Source organism: Canis lupus, chromosome 1 (assembly GCF_003254725.2).
Source record: "Canis lupus dingo isolate Sandy chromosome 1, ASM325472v2, whole genome shotgun sequence".
In the NCBI taxonomy this organism is placed as follows: Eukaryota; Metazoa; Chordata; class Mammalia; order Carnivora; family Canidae; genus Canis; species Canis lupus.
The window spans coordinates 49,736,385-49,754,402 of NC_064243.1; the positions used below are offsets into that span (position 1 = coordinate 49,736,385).

Consider the following 18,018-nt stretch of genomic DNA (forward strand, 5'->3'; position numbering starts at 1 on the left):
TTAAATAATCAGGTAGAAACTTTTGCCTTCCAAATCAAAGATACTTTACTTGATTTCCTTTCCTTGGCAGGGATAATAGGATTTGAGAAGCTTTGAAATCAGTCCTGGTTTTGATCAGGCTCTACCACGGCCCAGCTGTGTGACTTTGGTCTAGATACTTAACCTTCCAAGCCTCAATTTTCCCAGCTGTATTATGAGGAAAGGAAGACTTATCTCAAAGTATTGCTCTAAAGATTTAGATAGCATCTGGAAATATATACAAAGGTGCCGAGATGAATATCTGACAACAGGTGTTCGATAACATTTAGCTATTATTACCACCACAGAGTAAACACAGGGGGTAAACATCCCTTTCAATTCAACCCATTTCCTACGCCATGCTTTAGCATGTGGTAACAATGAAAGGTTTTGGGTCTTCCAGTGCTCCTCGATGGGCAGTGTGCTGAGATTTACAGGACTTCATTTAAGACCAAGAGACTAGGAACTTACTACTCAAAAATGCTTACAGTCCTCCAGGAAACTCAATATGCCATCAGTATCATGACTCTCCCAGGCCAAGCAAAGGTTTCCATGCTTGGGTGGTAACAGAAAGGAAATTCTTCAGGAAAGAATGTATAAAAACAATATCAATTTCGTTTATTCTGGATTTATTTTGAGGGTAGATCTGAAAGGATTTACTGATGAGTTAGATTTACCACAGGCCCATCTAGACATTAGTATGTCTGGAAAATCAAAAATGTTCATAGGAAATTCAACTTCCTGTGAGGAAGCAACAACTGCAAGGACCTGGCCATTTCTGGTAGTTGTAGGGAGTTGCTGACATAATATCACATTCTACAGTTAAAAGTTTATGAAACTTTTGAGTGTGTGTGTGTGAGGTGTGCGTGTAAGAGTGGGTATGTGTGTGAGAGATTTGCGAGAGAGAAAGTGAGTGTGTGTGAGACAGCTGTATATGTAGAGTGTGAGTATGTATGAGTGCATGTGAGAAAGAGGGAGTGTCTGTGAGAGAGACTGTGAGAGAAAGACTGTAGAAAGTGTATGTGAGAGTGTGTGTGTATGTGTGAGTGTAGGAGAGAGTGTGTGTATGAATGTTCATGAGAAGTGTATGTAAGAGAGACTGTGTAGAGTGTGTGTGAGACTGTGTGTGTAGAGACTGTGTATGAGGGAGAGTGAGAGACTTGTAGAGAGTGTGTGTGTGAGACTGTGTGTGTAGACTGTGTGAGGGAGAGTGTGTGTGTGAGTGAGACTGTCTAGAGAGACTGTGAGAGTGTGTGTGCAAGAATGAGTATATGTGAGACTGTGTGTGTAGAGTGTGCGTGTGAGAGTGAGTATGTGTGAGACTGTGTGGAAAGAGTATGTATGTGAGTCTGTGTGTATGTAGAGAGAGAATGTGTGTGTGGAGAGGAGTGTGTGTGTGTGTGTGTGTGTGTGTGTGAGAGAGAGAGAGAGAGAGAGAGAGAGAGTGAGGGAGAGAGCTGTCTTACCACAGCTGCCCAATCATCTAACTAAGCAGCCCATAACCACAGCGGGGACCACCAAGTTGCTCAGAGAGACATCCAATGTCATGAACCCTCCAACACCCCATGAACCCCTTCAGCACTTCCAGCCACCTGGAGGGGTCAGAAGACACAGGGGCGTCATGGGAAGGTGACTGAACAGGATGCCCTACCAGTTCCAACCATCCTACAAACCCAGCATCAACACTAAGCATTTTTATCTGATCAGTTGGCAGGTGGCCATGTTGGAGAAAAACCTAAGCTAGAAAGTCCTGATTCTGCTCATTTTTCATCACGGAGGCTGTGGAGCTGACACAAGTGAGACCACTGGAATGTACTGGATCTCAGTGCATCTTCAAAGCAGTTCTTTCTAGCACCACATGGTCTCTGCTTTGAAGATACACTGAGATTATGTGGCTCTCGCCTCTGACCACTCTGCAGGCACCGACAGAAAACACAATTAGGGACTAATATTAATCAGTAGGGACAGTCCCTGGTCAACACGTTGCTTGCACAAGTATCTCTTTCTGGCTTCCAAGCGCATGGCCGTTCCTGAAGGTTTACCAGTACGGTCACCAGTTGGTCATCGGGATTCACCCAAAGTCATTTATTTCCACTAAATACATAAAATACCTGAATGATGTATCTTAAATGGAACTTGAAAGCAGACCACAACATTAACCCTCTGAATTTTCCCCTGAGTGTGAGCTAGGCCCCATCACTGCAGAGGACTAGCAAGTCAGCCAACAGCTCAGCCTCTTTCTTGATGTGTGATACATGGACTTGAACCTCGGAGCCGTTCTGTCCATGCCACAAGTGTTTGTTAAGTACCTCTTGTGCCAGGCACTGAGCCACCAGGTGCTGGGGACAGCGAGGTGAAGATGATCACCCCTGGCCTCGAGATGCTCAAAGGCTAGCGGGGCGGGAGAAACAGGGAGCTCCCAATTTCTCCTTCCCTTCCGCCACTAAACTCTGCGAGTTGTTGAGCAGACATGCTCTCTGGCAAAGGAGGTAGGCCCGAGACTGGAAAAGATGGGGCTGGAATGTGTCTCTGAAATGGAAGTCTCTCACTGCAGTAAAAGGCAGGAGCTAAGACTGGAGCTCAAAATAAGGAGCCAGGCGTGTGGGTGTACGTGCACGCGTGTGCGTGTCTAAAGGTGAGATTCCATTTGTGCCAATGAAGGGAACATACATGTGGCCTAATTCTGCTTATACTCGTTGCTTTCTCTTGCTGTCTCCCTTCTCTGATGCTAAAAAAGAAAATGCTGGGGACTTACACTACCAGGAAAATCTCAAGAGAGTCTGAAAACAAAATGAACACTGTTCCGCAATTAGTCGCAGCCACAGGGGAAATGCATAAAACAAACATGAGACAAAAGCACTCTGTGCGAATTCATCTCTCTTCGACTGGAAATGAGCGTGGATCGTTTGTCCAGGTGGAGCACAAGGCTCACAGCGCTCGGGCCCTTGACGGCCTCTTCCCCCACCCAGGTCTACAGCCCTCCCCTCACCCAACCCGAAACTCTCCTGACTTTGCCCGGAGTGCAGACATGGAGTGGGGACGGAAGGGCACTTGGGGACAAAGGAAACTCTTGAACGCTGGCCCCTTAGCACACTTGACTCTGCTCCGCAGGATCAGGGCTCCTGATAAACGGACGAGAGAGAGGAGCCCCCTGTGCAAAGCCCTGCTCCCCCTTCCTGAGTGCAGATCCTTGCCCTACCCCACCCCCCAGCCTCTATCCTGAATGGCCAGGCCTTCCCAGGGTGGATGGAGAGACAGAGCAGAAGGACTTGCAGGGCCGGGGCTGGGAGAGCAGGGCCCTGCAAGGGCGGAAGATAACCGGAGCTCGGGCCGCACCTTGTGGCGGGTGTTTGGTTAGCAGGTGAGGGAAGCACAGGGAGATGGGGGCAGGGGAGGGCTCCGGGGACGTCAGCAGACTGGTGTGGCAAACAGGGAGTATCACTGGGCCCTGCAGGGTCACAGCTGCTTCCCAGGACGAACATCACAGGCTTTGAAGGGCTGCTGAGGGTTGGGCGAAGAGGAGGAGGAAGCCCAGTGGTACTTCTGCTTGGAGCAAGTATGGATTGACGATCTGTTGGTGTAATCCCACGCTGGCCTGGGAAAGACCTTGCCAGAGGAGCCTGTCTAATAAAAAAGAAGACTGGGCCGCCTGGGTGGTTCCGTCGGTCCAACTCTTGATTTCAGTTCAGGTCATGATATCAGGGTCCTGAGATCCAGCCCCGGGTGGGAGGGAGTCTGCTTGTCCCTTTCCCTCTGCTCCTTCTAAGCTCTCTTTCTCTCTCTCAAATAAATAAATAAAATCTTTTTAAAAAATTAAAAAGACCCTGGGGGGTTCTAACAGCACTACACTTTTAAAAATAAAGTGCAAGGGGGATCCCTGTTTGGCTCAGCGGTTTAGCGCCTGCCTTTGGCCCAGGGCATGGTCCTGGAGTCCCGGGATCGAGTCTCACGTCAGGCTCCCGGCATGGAGTCTGCTTCTCCCTCTGCCTGTGTCTCTGCCTCTATCTCTCTCTCTCTCTCTCTCTCTCATAAATAAATAAATCTTTTAAAAAATAAATAAATAAAGTGTAAGGCAGTCCGGGTGGTTCGGCGGTTTAGCGCCACCTTCAGACCAGGGCGTGATCCTGGAGACCCAGGATTGAGTCCCACATCGGGCTCCCTGCATGGGGCCTGCTTCTCCCTCTGCCTGTGTCTCTGCCTCTCTCTCTCTCTCTCTCACTCTCTCTCTCTCTCTCTCTCTCTATTTCTCTCTCTCTCTCTCTGTCTCTCATGAATAAATAAATAAAATCTTTAAAAAAAATAAAAATAAACTGTACACGAACATTTCCAGGGATGTATTCAGTGATGAACTCAAGGGACATCTGTACTTCCCCTGAGCTCCCGACCTTGGCTGGGGATGCGCCCGCTGCCCAAGTCCTAGGGGATCGCACCAGCTCACTGTTCTCTCGGCTTCCTCGTCTCTATAACGCCAGACCCCGCATGGGGCCCCACAGGAGAATACTTGGAGGCAGCCTGCCCACTCTGTGTGGTGGGTGCTCAAGAGTGCAATATGGATGACGCTGATTAAGCCACTGAGGGTGGCGGGGGAGCGTGTTTCTCACACGTCCATGTGATAGTGGCCTTGAGGGTGATGCAAACCCACCCTAATGGAGCTGATAAACCAGGCCAGCAGGTGTCTCTAATGGAAAACATCAACCCTTCACATCTAGGGGCGCCTGGGTGGCTCAGTGAGTTAAGCTGATCTGCCTTCAGCTCAGGTCAGGATCCCAGGGTCCTGTGATCGAGCTCGGTATCTGGTTCCCTGCCTGTCCCTCTGCAGCTCCCCCCTCCCCACTCATGCTCCCTCTCTCTCTCAAATAAATAAAATCTTCAAAAAAGAAGAACACTTCTCCATATCTTAAAACTTCTCATCTCTCTGTAGCCAACAGGGACGTGACAAACATGTATGAAGAAACCACGATACACGGAATACAACCACACTTTGCCTTGCATAAACATGATGGGGGATGCTGGTCATGTGGGGATCTAGCTCTCGTTAAATCCCATTTTGTAAAATGTTTGCTCCCTCTTCTGTCTTCCATAACATATCCTATTTTTCACAATAAGAAAATATTCAGGGATTCCTGGGTGGTTCAGTGGTTGAGCTCCTGCCTTTGGCTCGTGATCCCAGGGTCCTGGGATCAAGTCCCACATCAGGTTCCCTGAGGGGAGCCTGCCTCTCCCTCTGCCTGTGTCTCTGCCTCTCTCTCTCTGTCTCTTATGAATAAATAAATAAAATCTTAAAAAAAGAGAAAATATTCAGTGAAGGGAAACTCATTAAGATCAAGGAAACTAAGAATCATTGCACACCTACTTCATGCATAGGACTTAGACTAGGTATTTTACTTATTATATTCATTAAACCGCTACATATATTCAGCAAGCCCTATATATTTATTAAGCCCTTATGACACCACGAAATGGGAATTATTAACTGAGGTTCAGAGAAGTCAGATAACCTCCCCAAGGTCACACAACTGGTCAATGCAGGAGCCACGTCTGTGGAGCTCGAAGACGTTGTCTGCCTACACATCCCTCTCTCCCCACCACCCTTAGGAGAGAACTTTCTGGAGTAAGCAGAGGGGAAAAGAAATAATTGCTCTTGATGTCTGAGCACCGAAGGCATAGGATCATCTTTCAAAGCATCTGCTTTTCTGCTAAGTTTTACACCTTGAAGACAAGAGAGAGGAAACCCACCATTTGGGGGTGGGGGGATGTTATAATTGATGGGGGTTTGTAGGAAATCACCTTGTAGCCTTTCTAAATGATTCCGCATTGACATTTTTCCTGCAGACAACCTTTAGGGAGAAAAGTGATCCCTTCATAATTAAACTTTAAGGCATGCTGGTTTTCAGGCACGTGTCACCTTTCACAGAAAGAACCATATTTCACATTAAGGACCAGAAGCATCCTGGCAAAATCAAACTGGACCACCAGCAGTCAGGGTCCTGTTGTAGTTTCGACTCCTCAGTGCTTTTCTGGGGTTTTATGGCATCTGCCAGTCATTTTACCAAGGGCCGTACGGGCCACTACCCCTGCCCAGGTGAGCACCGCAAAGCAGCAGCAGCCCACACCTTCAGGGAGTCTGAATCAGCCCCCAGTGACCTTGACTGGTTTCCAGTGAAGTGAGTGGGAGGGCCAGCGAGCGCGCCTGGCCAGGCCAGGGGAAGAGCCAGTCAGCGCCACCCAGGAGCCAGGAGCCCGGCCGCTTGCTCACAGCAGGGAGGTATCACCCATGGTCTCCCTTGAGGGTGACACTCAGAAGGACAGGGGCCCCCAGGATGGTGCTGTAGGGCTGACTGGTCTGTGGTCAAATACGCTGGCTGTCGCCCCTGCCCACCACATGCTGCTGCCCTAAGCGAATGTGGTCAACCCTATGTCACTGGTCCTGTCAACCCCCTGGGTCCTGTGGTGAGGTATGTATGTCCCTTCTTTACCTCTCTTTTGTATACTATAAAGTCACTGAAGGCAAGGAGGGTATTTTCACACCCATCTTAGTATCTATCTCTATAGTGCCCAGCAGTGTCTTCTAGAAGATACACACAGTGCTCTTCTGTTGCGTAAGTGTTGCAAAGATGCGGGATGCCTGGGTGGCTCAGGGGTTGAGCATCTGCCTTCGGCTCAGGTCATGATCCTGGGGTCCTGGGATCGAGTCCTGCATCAGGCTCCCTGCAGGGAGCCTGCTTCTCCCTCTGCCTATGTCTCTGCCTCTCTCTGTGAGTCTCTCATGAATAAATAAAATCTTAAAAAAAAAAAGTATTGTAAGGATGCATACATGGCTATCATCACCATCCTAAGAGCTTTGTGAGCAACATCAGAGTGCCTCTGCTTAGGGTAATAATTCTACCACTCTCCTACTTCTCCCTGAATGAGGAAATGCAACAGAAATTCGATCGGTTTTCAGGCTGAGCTCTAATATGTATTAACTAAATAATATTTCCTAACAGCAAATGTGAGGTCCGAGAGCGGATGTCATGCTGTGGTGTGGTAGCAGGCTCTGTGCCCGCCTCAGTGGTCCTCACCTCCTGGGGTCTGAGCCCTCTTGTAGCCCACCTTGCTTCCTGGGGGAGGGCTGGACTCACGGACAGAATAATGACCAAGTGATGATACCACTTCCGAGTTCTGATCACAAAAAGGCTGTGGCTTTTTTTTCTTTTGCCTTGTGTGCTTTCTCCCCCTCTCTCTAGCACTGCATGCCCTGGGACAAGCCCATGGCCATGTCCAGGGTAAAGCTGAGAAGAGGCCCAAGGGAGGGCTCAGGCCTGGCAACACACACAGGGACCGGCGTGGAGGCAGGTCGCCCGCCGCGCAGCGAGCCTTCTGATGAGACCACCACCCTGGCCGGTGGCTTGACGGCGACCTCATGAAAGACCCTTGCCAGGACCTCAGTTAGCCTGGATTCCAGCCACCCAAACTAAGGTAACACGTGTTTGTTGTGTGAAGCGGCTATGTTTTGGGGCTTGTCACACTGCCATAGAACATATCTGGCCTCTTTAACAATCTGAAGAGAAATACCACAGTTGGGATGGAGGCCAACTTCCAGGCCACACCTCTCAGCAGGTAAACACAGCGGCTCCTGTGTGCAGGGTACTTATCAGGGGCCCTGGTGCTGCTAGAAGACCCAACAAACACGATCTTGGGCAACCTGCTGAGGCCACTGTGAAGTGGCATGTAGGTATCTTACTGGGACAGAAAGAGGTAAACAGGTACCGGGAGCTTTAGAAGCCCTGACCCTCTGCATTGCACACCGAAGTTTGTGGGGCACGTTACAGACACATACTCTTAACTGTCCACAGGCCATGCCCACCCCCAGGGAGGAGAGGGTGGGTGTACTCCTCGGAGGTCGCAACCAGAGCCTTTGCGCCCTGGCCCACGCCATGAAATGCCAAGTCCAAGGGGAACCAGCCCCCAGAATGACCGTGTGGGGCCTTGGGCGCCTGTAAAAAGTCTAAAGACTTTTTTCTCCTTTTTCAGAAAATCTCATCACTTTCCCCCCAAAAACAATTCCACATTTAATTACCCCATTCTCAGGAATTTGGGCAAATCTCACTTGCTTCTATTTAAACTCATTTCCTCTTGGGCTGTTACCTGTGCCGGTGAGAACTGCCCGTCAGGAATCTTCTCCTTGGCCCTTCCTCTCTGAGAGGCAAGCTCCCCAGGCTCCAGAAAGATCTCAAAGTCATGCGTTATTTTTAAAAAGAGATCAATCAGGTGCTTTTTTTTTGGAAGGTGATTTAAGACCACAGGTACTGCTGAGCAGTTCCTATAACACGAGGCTGCTCTGTATCCTCTCAAGAGTAGCGGGAACAAGCGTGCCACCTTGAAAGGGGCCAGGCAGCTCAACTGGCCTCCTGGCCTCTCCCTGGACCTCAGTGGCTCGAGCAGCAAGCAGCAAGGACAAGGCATTCCCCTGGGACGAGAGTCTGGCAGCTTCCCCCTGAGTTGGCCCAACCCCCGACCCTGACAGAGGTCACCAACTGCCACCCCCCTCACCCTCTCCTGGGAGCCACTACTTGGCCAGCACAGCACGAGGCATCCTTCAAATGTGCAGCCATGGCTCGGGCTGGTGCTGGGTGCTTGGAAGAAACGGGAAGGTGGTCACCTCCTGTCCCTGTGTAGACCCTCCCTCCGGTCCTGCTGGGGACCCCAGGGCTCCAGGAAGCAGTTCAGCAAGAATCCAGAAAACCTGTGGCCCCAGTGAGTCGGGCTCCCCACAGCTTTTCCTCCCAACACCTCGGGGTAAAGAGCAGAGCTCTGAAATCAGACTTACTAATGAGTCTCCTGGAACCAATGACTTAGCCAAAACGAGGCTCTGGAAGTGTAAATAATCACAGTGTGCTAAGAATCAGGAATAGCATAAATACAGTGAACGGCCCCCAGAAAGAGCTGGTGGCCGTCAAGCTACCAAGGGTAGAGCGAGGACCGCACGGTGCCTGCGAGGCCGACACACTTGCTCGGCCCAGGGCCTCCCGCCCCCGGCTGTCTGTGCGCTCACATTTGAGCCTGAACGCCTCCCAAAGCCACATGGGAAGCCGGGAAAACCCTGATTGTCCCCCCAAACACATTTGGAGAACCCGGGTTGGGGGGACATCGGCACCCTGGGAAGTCTAGCTCTAAGGCAGGAGGACGGATGTCCCAGCAGTCGGGGTGCAAAGACACCAGGGTGCCCAAGACAGAATCAGGACCTGTCACAATCATCCATATCCACAACAGGGTTCCGACTGTGATATTTTAGGGGGGTAGTCTCCTCTCGCAGGAAATAAAACCACAAAATTATACTTGAGATCTCTGCCCAGCGTCTCTAAAATAGAGAAAGGCAGATGCTAGAACGTTCGGTCTTGTTCCCGAAAATACATTGAACGCACATGCGCGCACGGACATCACATTGGAGCTAGAAGAATACACAGGAAAGCAAAGAGGAGAGAGCTGTTGGCAGGAGGGCCGGTTGCTTTCCTAGAAATCCTTTCAGTGATTCACACGCAATCCAGTTTTCCAGAAGTCTCAAGGTAGCAACAGTGACGAAACGCAGTGTTTCTATCCCTTGAAAAACGGCTAAAGATCTTACTTGCCTTTTGAAAGTTTAACTGCATAGCGATGAGCATCATTTGTCCCCGAGAAGCACATTTCCTTGTCTCTCCTTTTGCCTCGAATTTAAAAGTGCATAAATGTATAAAAGCAGATGCAAAATGTGTCCCACGCTAGATAGTTCTCCTTCGCCAAGGGTCTTCCCAAATGGGCAAAGTCAAGGGGGCTCCCAGCGCTGCTGGCCACTCTGAGACTCCACAGGCGCATCTGGGACTGGATGCATGGCGCCTCCCCGCAGCGTCAGACCTGGGGACTCCCACATCCCAGCTACCCCCCTGATTTCAATCTCCTACACACTGAACGCTGCGATTTGGTCTACCTGGTCCACCAAAAATAACGTGATGGGAGCAGATACCCCGGCTGGCTGCGGGGGTTGCTCCCAGGTCCAACACAGGATCCCCCAGCTCTGGCACCAGCTGTTCTAGCCCTTTCCCATCCTGGCCCAGCACCTGTTGTAAATCCTGCTGGGACAGCTCAGCACCAAGAAGACTTTAATTCGGTTATCTGGTACAGGCGTGACCAATATACACCTCGATGTTTTCAAGGTGACAAAAGTCAACCAAGAAAGCCCAGTCCCAAAGGTGTGCAAGAAGTCAAACTAGTTGGAGGATAAAGAATTTCCTATTTATTCTGAATTCTGACAGTGACACTCTCTGGCTTGAGGATTCAACATTCTTGAGCCCACAAAGATGAAAATGTGGGGGTGAATGGTGCCCGTAGGCCAGGGGAGCAGTAGAGCATAGAGATGAAGGGCATGAAGTGGCCTTGGACCATAGGAGTCCAAATCCAAATCTACTTCATAGCTGTGTGACCTTGAGCAGATTATTTAAACCCTCTATAACTTAGTTTTTTTTTTAAAGGGAGGATATACATCGTCTATTCATTAATGTCTCTGTAAGGAGTAAACAAACTGTCTATAAAATATCTAGCACATAATTGTTGAATAGATACTATTATTGCGCATTAGAAGATGTTCATCTTGGTCGCAAGCAGGAATGAAAAGCAATTGGTTAAGAACATTTCATCACGCGGAAACTGTGAATGCCTCTGTCATCCTAAACGATGGAGAGCAAAAAGGCAAGTCATAGTGTCGAGCAGGGGAAATGTGGGAGGGGGTCAAGGTGAATCCAACTTACCCCTAACACCCCAAAGCGTTCGGCCAGGCTCCAACCACAGAGAAAGTCAATCTCAAACTTGTGGTTCAGAACCACAATGGCATTTTCCTTTCCATACTTGGGGTAGGCCTGGGGGTCTGTGTGGATGACGCACTCCGTGCCCGACCACCACTCCAGCAACATCACCAGCTCTGGAACAAACCACAACAACAGACAGACATTTATTTCACGCATCCTCGGTGACCAAGGCTTGGTTCTGCTGGGCCGGGCTGGCACAAGGCTCTACCCTCCCAGCTGGGACAGAAAGCAATTTCTAGGGGTCAAGTTCTGGATCATTTCGGCCCAGAGCACTGTCCTCAAAATGGTTTAGAAGCGGAAGAAAAACGAGAAAGACCCTGCAACAGCTTTCAGGGAAGGAGAGGAAGCTTTGAGAAGGCAAAATGACTTGCATTCCTTGATTAAGTGCCTTGGGGAGAGGTAAATCAGAAAGCCTGAATCCATCAAGAATGCCTGCGCTGGTGTTTACAGCGCTCTGAAAGGAAAGGCGGCATGAGGTGATGCACAGAATTCTTAAGATCCTGGGAAATGACTAATCGGGATACTTATTAACTCCATCAAAGAGCACTAAATACCTAATTCCTCTCTCCCATTCACGATGCTTGTGTGCAACCGAAATAATGAAGACCCATGGTGTGAGGAAGCGAGGTTACATCAGAGCCATTATACTGCGGGCCTAAGTGAAACTTAAAATATTCTTTGAAGGAGCTTGTGAAAAATAGAAGTCCTTTTTTCTCAGGCAATAATGACCCATTTGACTTGATTTTTCAGTGATGGCTTTAATTAAGGTGACCGATTCCCAACGTGGTTGCTTCGGGAAAAGCCTATCTATATGGTAGAAATTGTCCATTAAAAAAAAAAAAGAGAGACAGAGAGAGAGAGAGAGTTGCATATTGGTGTAAAAACTGTATCTATGTAGCAGCTTTAAAGAGAATTTTGAAAGCTGAAGGTGTTCGGCAGGTGGGTGGATGTGCGAGGCCTCTGCCAAGGTAGCCCTGTTTATCACCGGTTAGTGGGGTACACATTTAGCAGAGGACTCACTCATCACCCTCCCCCTATGCACGCATGCACACACACATGCACACACATGCACATATGCGCACACACATACACACACAGAGGAGCAGGTGCAGTGTTGACTCCAGGGAAACCTGTTTTTTTTTTTTTTTTGGAAACCTGTTTTTAAAGGCTTGAGTGTCTGCCCTTGGAAATCTTTCTCATTGAGGTCAGAGATGGATGCTTTCTAACAGGTGCGCTAGAACTCTCTAGAAGGCATTACAGGCTAGCTCCTAAGCAGTGAGCACTGTGGGACTTTGGACAAGTGACCCTCCTGGCGCCTCGGGGTCCTGATCTTTAGCATGGGCCGCTTCACTGCTCCTGGGAGGATCGGAGCATACGAGGCACCGCGGGCACTCTGGCGAGCCCGCAGGCAGGTCCCAACAAATCAGCTCCTCGGGACCCAGCGTTTTCATTAAAACCAACCCCCTCCCCCTACTTGACAATGAAGAATGCCTATTCCTCGAAGAAAACACCAAAGCCCCAGCCGGTTGTCCCTCGGGCAGTGACATCAGTGGGACAGAAGGTGGCAGGTCAGGGAAGGAAGGTGTTTGGGGGCGGGCCGGGCAGGCAGCGCTGCCAGCCAGGACACAGGGACAGTTTGATGCCACTGGGTGCAAGGATGCTTACACTGCTGCACTGATTTCTTCTCGGCATGGATTTCTTCCAAGAGGCAGGATGGGCAGGACCCATCTATTATTCCATTTCTAGCCGCAGAGCCCAGATAAGCCCCAAAAGCAGAACTACACGGAGGCCAACCAGATAAGGCTGCCCGTTTCGGTGACTCACGTCCCACCGGCCCTCTGCAAACACTCCCTGGAGGCCTCTCTGGGCCCCACTCCCCGCCCGCCCCCGCCCGAGGCCAGGCGGGGCTGGTGCACACTTTCCCCAGGTGGCACTTGGAGCAGCCTGTGATACCGCGTGAGCTCGGCTCCCCTGTTACAGAGCACGGGCCCTGGGAGCAAGCGCCGCATTGTTTGGTTCTTCTAACTCTGGCCTTAATCCAGAACCCGGCGCGGCGCCGGCACACGTATGCCTTCAAGAGCACCAGTGACCTACTGTGTGCAAGCACCTTGCCAGGCCTGGAGGTCCTGGAGGTGTGGCTCAGGTGCTTACCCTCCCGGATTCGCCCGCCCAGGGGGAAGACGGTTCTCCATTCACAGGGCGCAGTGACAGGCAGGAAAGACTCGTGCACAGGACGGATGCTTGCTGAGTGTCGTGCTCACACATACGGGGCTCAGACACTCTGGATCCTGCTGGTGCCACACACCATTCACTCATTTCTCAATGTCCCCTGAGTCTCCCTGTCCTTATCTGTGGGTATGGAATCATAATGACATGGTCAAGGCACCTAGCGTAATGTGGCACGTAGTAGGTAATCAGTAAGCGACCAGCCTTTTATCACCGTGATATGCGTGATGATTTTATAGCACGCAACGCTCTACACCACGAACCGCAAGAAGGAAGGGGTGGGGGGTGGAGGGGGAGAGCCAGACAGAGCCAGACCCAGAGAGGCAGGGGGAGAGTGTTACAGAGACTTCTGGACCAGAGTGGGGAAGCGATGATTTATGGCTTCATAATGAAGGCAATGAGAAGCCACTAGAGCATTTTTAAATAGGCACACAGCAGCATCTAATTTGCATTTTGAAAAGCTCACTCTGGCTGAAGTGGGAACAGACTGAGACTCGGGCAGAAGCAGTCAGGAGGTGGGTGCAGTAGCCTGGCGGTCGAGGAGGGGATGGTGGCCGAGGCCAGGCAGGTAACAGCAGACAAATAGGTTCCAGGACGCGATTAGCCATATAACCAAACACTAGATTTCCCTGGGATGAAGAAGATTCTCTCCTTTTTTTTTTTTTAATACCAAAGGCTTTCGATTTCTTTTTTATTCACAATAAATACATTTATAGAGTCATATTGTAAAAGAATTTTAAAGTGCAGCAGTATGTAGAGGAAAGGGTGAAATTCCCCTGGATGGCTTTGTGATGTGTCAATTAGGCTAGGCTGGACTACATTTCCCAGACTCCTCTTCGGTTTGTTCGTTTCCAGTTACAGGGGGCCACAAGGGACAATCCTAGGAGGGTTTGGCAGGTGGAAGGAAAGCGCCACACACACACACACACACACACACACACACACACACACACCATCGCAGCTGATCTGCTGATCCACCTCCTCGCACCAAGCAGCAACTGAGCTGAGCTGAGCCTGTAACTGCTCCTCCTCCACATCCCCTTCCTTCCTTCAGCTTCTCGGACTCCTGGGCCAGGTGTGTGTGTCTGCTGGCTCATGCAGGGCCCTCACACCATCAATACCAGACGCAGTAAGAACTGACATGGGACTCAGTCTGTCCTGGTAAAGGGCTTCAGATGGTGCTTGGGGGTTCCAACCTCTTGATCGCCCCATCTTACCTCCATCATGCCTTCCTGACTGCCTGCCCTGGACCTTCACGCTCCAACATGAGCTGCAGAGACCACACCCCCAGCTGCAGAGACAACCTGACCAGCCCCATGGTTGAACAAGGACCGGTCCCGGCCACCTGTCCCTACACACAGGTAAATGCGTAGCTCCCAGAAGCTCTGCCCCTGCTGGAACCCTGATGAGGCACGTCCTCCTCCCAGCCCCCAACCTACTCCTTTCTGCAGGGTTAGCCATTAGGAAAATTTGGAAGGAAGCCTTCTAGTCCTGTTCCTAGGCATTTACACAGACATGTGCGTGCACACACACTCATGTGTTTCCTGCCCACAAATGGTTAACACACTATTGACCTTTGTAAAAATACACACAGTTGTTTTCTCCAAGTGGTATATTTTAGATCTTTCCATATGGACACATATTCAGAGTGACATTAGCAAATATTTGTTGGGCTCCGGCCATGTGCTGGGGACCATTCCAAGGGCTCTGCATGTGGTATCGTGTGAAATCCTCCCATTAACTCTGACACTGGAACATACGATTATTATCTCCATCTTAAAGATAAAGAAATACAAAGTATGGGATTTCTGTTCAATATGTGGAATTGTTGCTTTTTTAAGGTCAAAAATAGCCAGAATGACAATTTCATAAATGGTAACACAATGGCTGCACGCAAGGTCAGGCTACGCATATATCACTATTTATTTAGCCATTCTGCCATTGATTAGCATTTCCCCTCGCACTTTTACTGTCACAAATACGGCAATAACAGCCTTGAATAATGCACATTTCAGACACAAATATTAGTGAAAGTATTTCTCCTGCGTAGATATACACAAAAATAGAATTATGGGTTGAAGAGTATGCATATTTAAAAATTGTATGGATGTTTCCAAATTGCCCTCCAAGAAGATCCTGCCAATCTACACTTGAATCAACAACATGGGAGAAGGTCTGTGTCCCGCCACCTGGAACTGACGCTGCAGCTCCTCGCAGGCCGGGAGCCATCCACATCCTTCAACATGTGTTCCCATGAGGCATGGACTAATTCCTTCAATACCTGTGGCATCCTCCAGGCAGCACCCGTGTCCCCTCATCTTTGTGTCTCCCACACCCTTGTCCCAATATTCAGCATGGAAGACACTTGGAAAGAGAGCTTTTGTCTTTAGTTGAATGACTTCCTGGCTGTGTTAGCTGGATGTGCTCACATGAATAACTACACGCAACTTACAGCTACCCTCATGAATTAAGGTTTCATTTACCCTGTGGCTATGGGTACTTCCCAACGCGATGGGCAAGGGCCTGGCTCAGCCTTTCCCTCCACAGTTCTGCCAACGGCCGGGCAGCCCCATCTTTCTAGCTGAAGGGCACCTGCCGCACGGAGCTGCTCCCATGTGAGGGGGGACATCTGTCACTCAAGCGAGACGCACTCTGCAGCAACACCCATGGAACATCAGGGCTTTATAGGGCTCAGGGCAGGCAGGGCCCCTTGATCCTCGTGCAGAGGGGTCCGTGAGGTCAGCCAGCGGCTCCCTCAACAGCCCGCCTGGCCTGCTCTCACGTCTGCCCGGGGCGGCAGCAGGTCCTGGGAGGGCTCTGACCCCCTCCCTCCATGGAAACTCTAGTGCCATTTCCCACAGCTGAGGCCCTGCCCAGGAAGGCCACTTGGGAAAGTGGCCGGGATTGGACTCCTGCACGGTGGTCAGGGGCCACCAGGTAAAGAACACATGCAAACGGATCTTCTGGAGACTTCCTGGCTCCAGGGACCCGGGTCGGGCCCGGGTCTGGCCCCATGACTGGTGAGCCAAGGAGATCGCTGAGGCCGCATCATCCAGGGGCAATGAATGGCCATGAGACAGAAAAGGCAGAGGACAGCAGAAAACCCTAGCGCGTGGAGAAGCCACTATGTCCCTCAGTGATGTCCTCGCAGAGCACCTCCCTAACTAGAGCATCCGGGTGACTCCTCACGGTTCTCCTTGATCAGCCGGTTCCTGCTCCCTGGGGAAAGTGGGTGGTAAACGGGTCCACCTGGGATGGATGATGGCTGCAGGGGGGTCACGCATGGGCCACGCGCCATCCCCACCTGGTGTCCTCAGACCCCTGGAGCCACCTCTCTCCCAGCTCTTCCTGAGACTTGCTTGTTGGGCACATTTTGCTGGTTCCTTGGTGGCAATGAAAAAGCTTTGTTCCCTGACCTAAGAAGGGGCCTGGGTGTGTGTGTGGGGTGGGGGGTCCTTCCCTCTTCTTTACTGCCTCTCCCCCAACCAAGAGTCCTCTCCATTCTGTCCCAGAAAGCCTTCTATCCAGGGGCACTGCCTCTGGTTAGGGACTCAACATGCTTTCCTCCGGCCTCTGCAGTGGTGACAGCAGGCTCTGCACTCCTGGGGCTGCTGGTGGCTCTGCGGTGGCTCCTCCATGAGCTCTGACCCCCTCCCCTGGGCCCTGAGCGCCCCCTCGGCTTCCTCACCTTGCTGGCTGGGTGGGGGTGACACCTGCAAAAGTCAGTGGGTGCAGACTCACATTCAGGCCTCACACCCCACCCAGGTTCTGTCCTTACTACAGGCTCATGTCTGTCTGGTCCTCGAGAACATTCGCATATTACCACAAACGCAGACAGGGCTGTCTGTTGGCCACCCAGCCCCGCAGCCCCAATCCTCAAGCCACTTTACTTTGAATTCAGAATAAATCTAAACGGAAAGATCAGTATTTGTCCAAAGATGGAGAAAATGCATGGGACCCAGCGGAAAGGCAGGCCCCTCAGTCCGCGAAGGCCGGTTTCAAAAGGTAGGCAGAGGAGCAGCTTTCCTCTGGTCCCCCGGGGCCTCCCCACCTAATCACCGAAACCCTCTGGTTCTGTCCCAGCCTCCCTCCCCACCCCTCCCTCCTCTCCCTGACCCTTCACTCCCCACCACCCCTCATCCCTGTCACAAGCTGATGCCTAGCTCATCACATGCCGGTGCCCCCACCCCTGCAGCTTCAGCCTGCAGCACATTCATCCCTGGCAGGAGGGGACGCCCCTCACCTGGTCCCGGCGTGAGCCAGCAGGGCCCTGGGGGCTGCCAGAAACTCTTAACACACAAGATTCACAACCAAGGTTTCTACAATAGGACACAGCAATTTTGAAACTCTTGTCCTATTTACAAATCTTCAGGGGCACCTGGGTAAGTTCATGGGTGAAGCGTCTGCCTTGGGCTCAAGTCATGACCCCAGGGCCCTGGGATGGAGCCCCAGCTCCGAGGGGAGGCTGCTTCTCCCTCTGTTCCTCCCCACTGTTCCTGCTCTCTCTCTCTCTCTCTCTCTCTCTCTCCTCTCTCTCTCTCTCTCTCTTCTCTCTCTCTCTCTCTCTCAAATAATAAATAAAACCTTAATAAAAATCAAAATAAAAAATTTTCAGTTTGCCCAATTTTGCAGTCTTCGTTTTTACTGCTGGTGACTCCCTGAGGGAGGGATGGGGGCTGGAGATGCCACGGCCTCTTCCAGCAACTCAGCACCCCCTGAACTTGGGGCTGTGGGGCACACCCCGTCCTGCCGGCTGCTGGGGCTTGTTTTGCGAACCCCACTTGGAGAAGGAGGGGCATGTGGCGCAAGGAGTGGCTCGCCCTGTGAAATCCCCATCTGTGGTTTTGATTTCAGGGACCCGGGGAAGGACCAAAGCCGGGTAGTGACCAAAGGGACATGTGATCTGGAGCACAGCTTTGTTTTTGTTGTATCTGCCGTTGTGCTGCCCCGCTTGATC

General features: G+C 51.0%; 1 protein-coding gene and 1 long non-coding RNA gene across 4 annotated transcripts in view; one reads left to right on the forward strand and one right to left on the reverse strand.

Annotated features, from left to right (window-relative positions):
* Positions 1-18,018, reverse strand: part of AGPAT4 (1-acylglycerol-3-phosphate O-acyltransferase 4) — a 127,892-nt gene that overhangs the window by 20,711 nt on the left and 89,163 nt on the right. For all 3 annotated transcript variants that reach the window (XM_025422692.3, XM_025422694.3, XM_049114206.1), the window contains one exon: positions 10,779-10,948. In XM_025422692.3, coding sequence (XP_025278477.1) covers positions 10,779-10,948 — 170 coding nt within the window. The remainder of the gene's footprint in view (positions 1-10,778; positions 10,949-18,018) is intronic.
* LOC125755754 (uncharacterized) lies at positions 10,945-17,685 on the forward strand. Its single transcript, XR_007413023.1, has 2 exons — positions 10,945-14,422; positions 15,192-17,685. It is a non-coding gene; the product is annotated as an uncharacterized LOC125755754 (long non-coding RNA).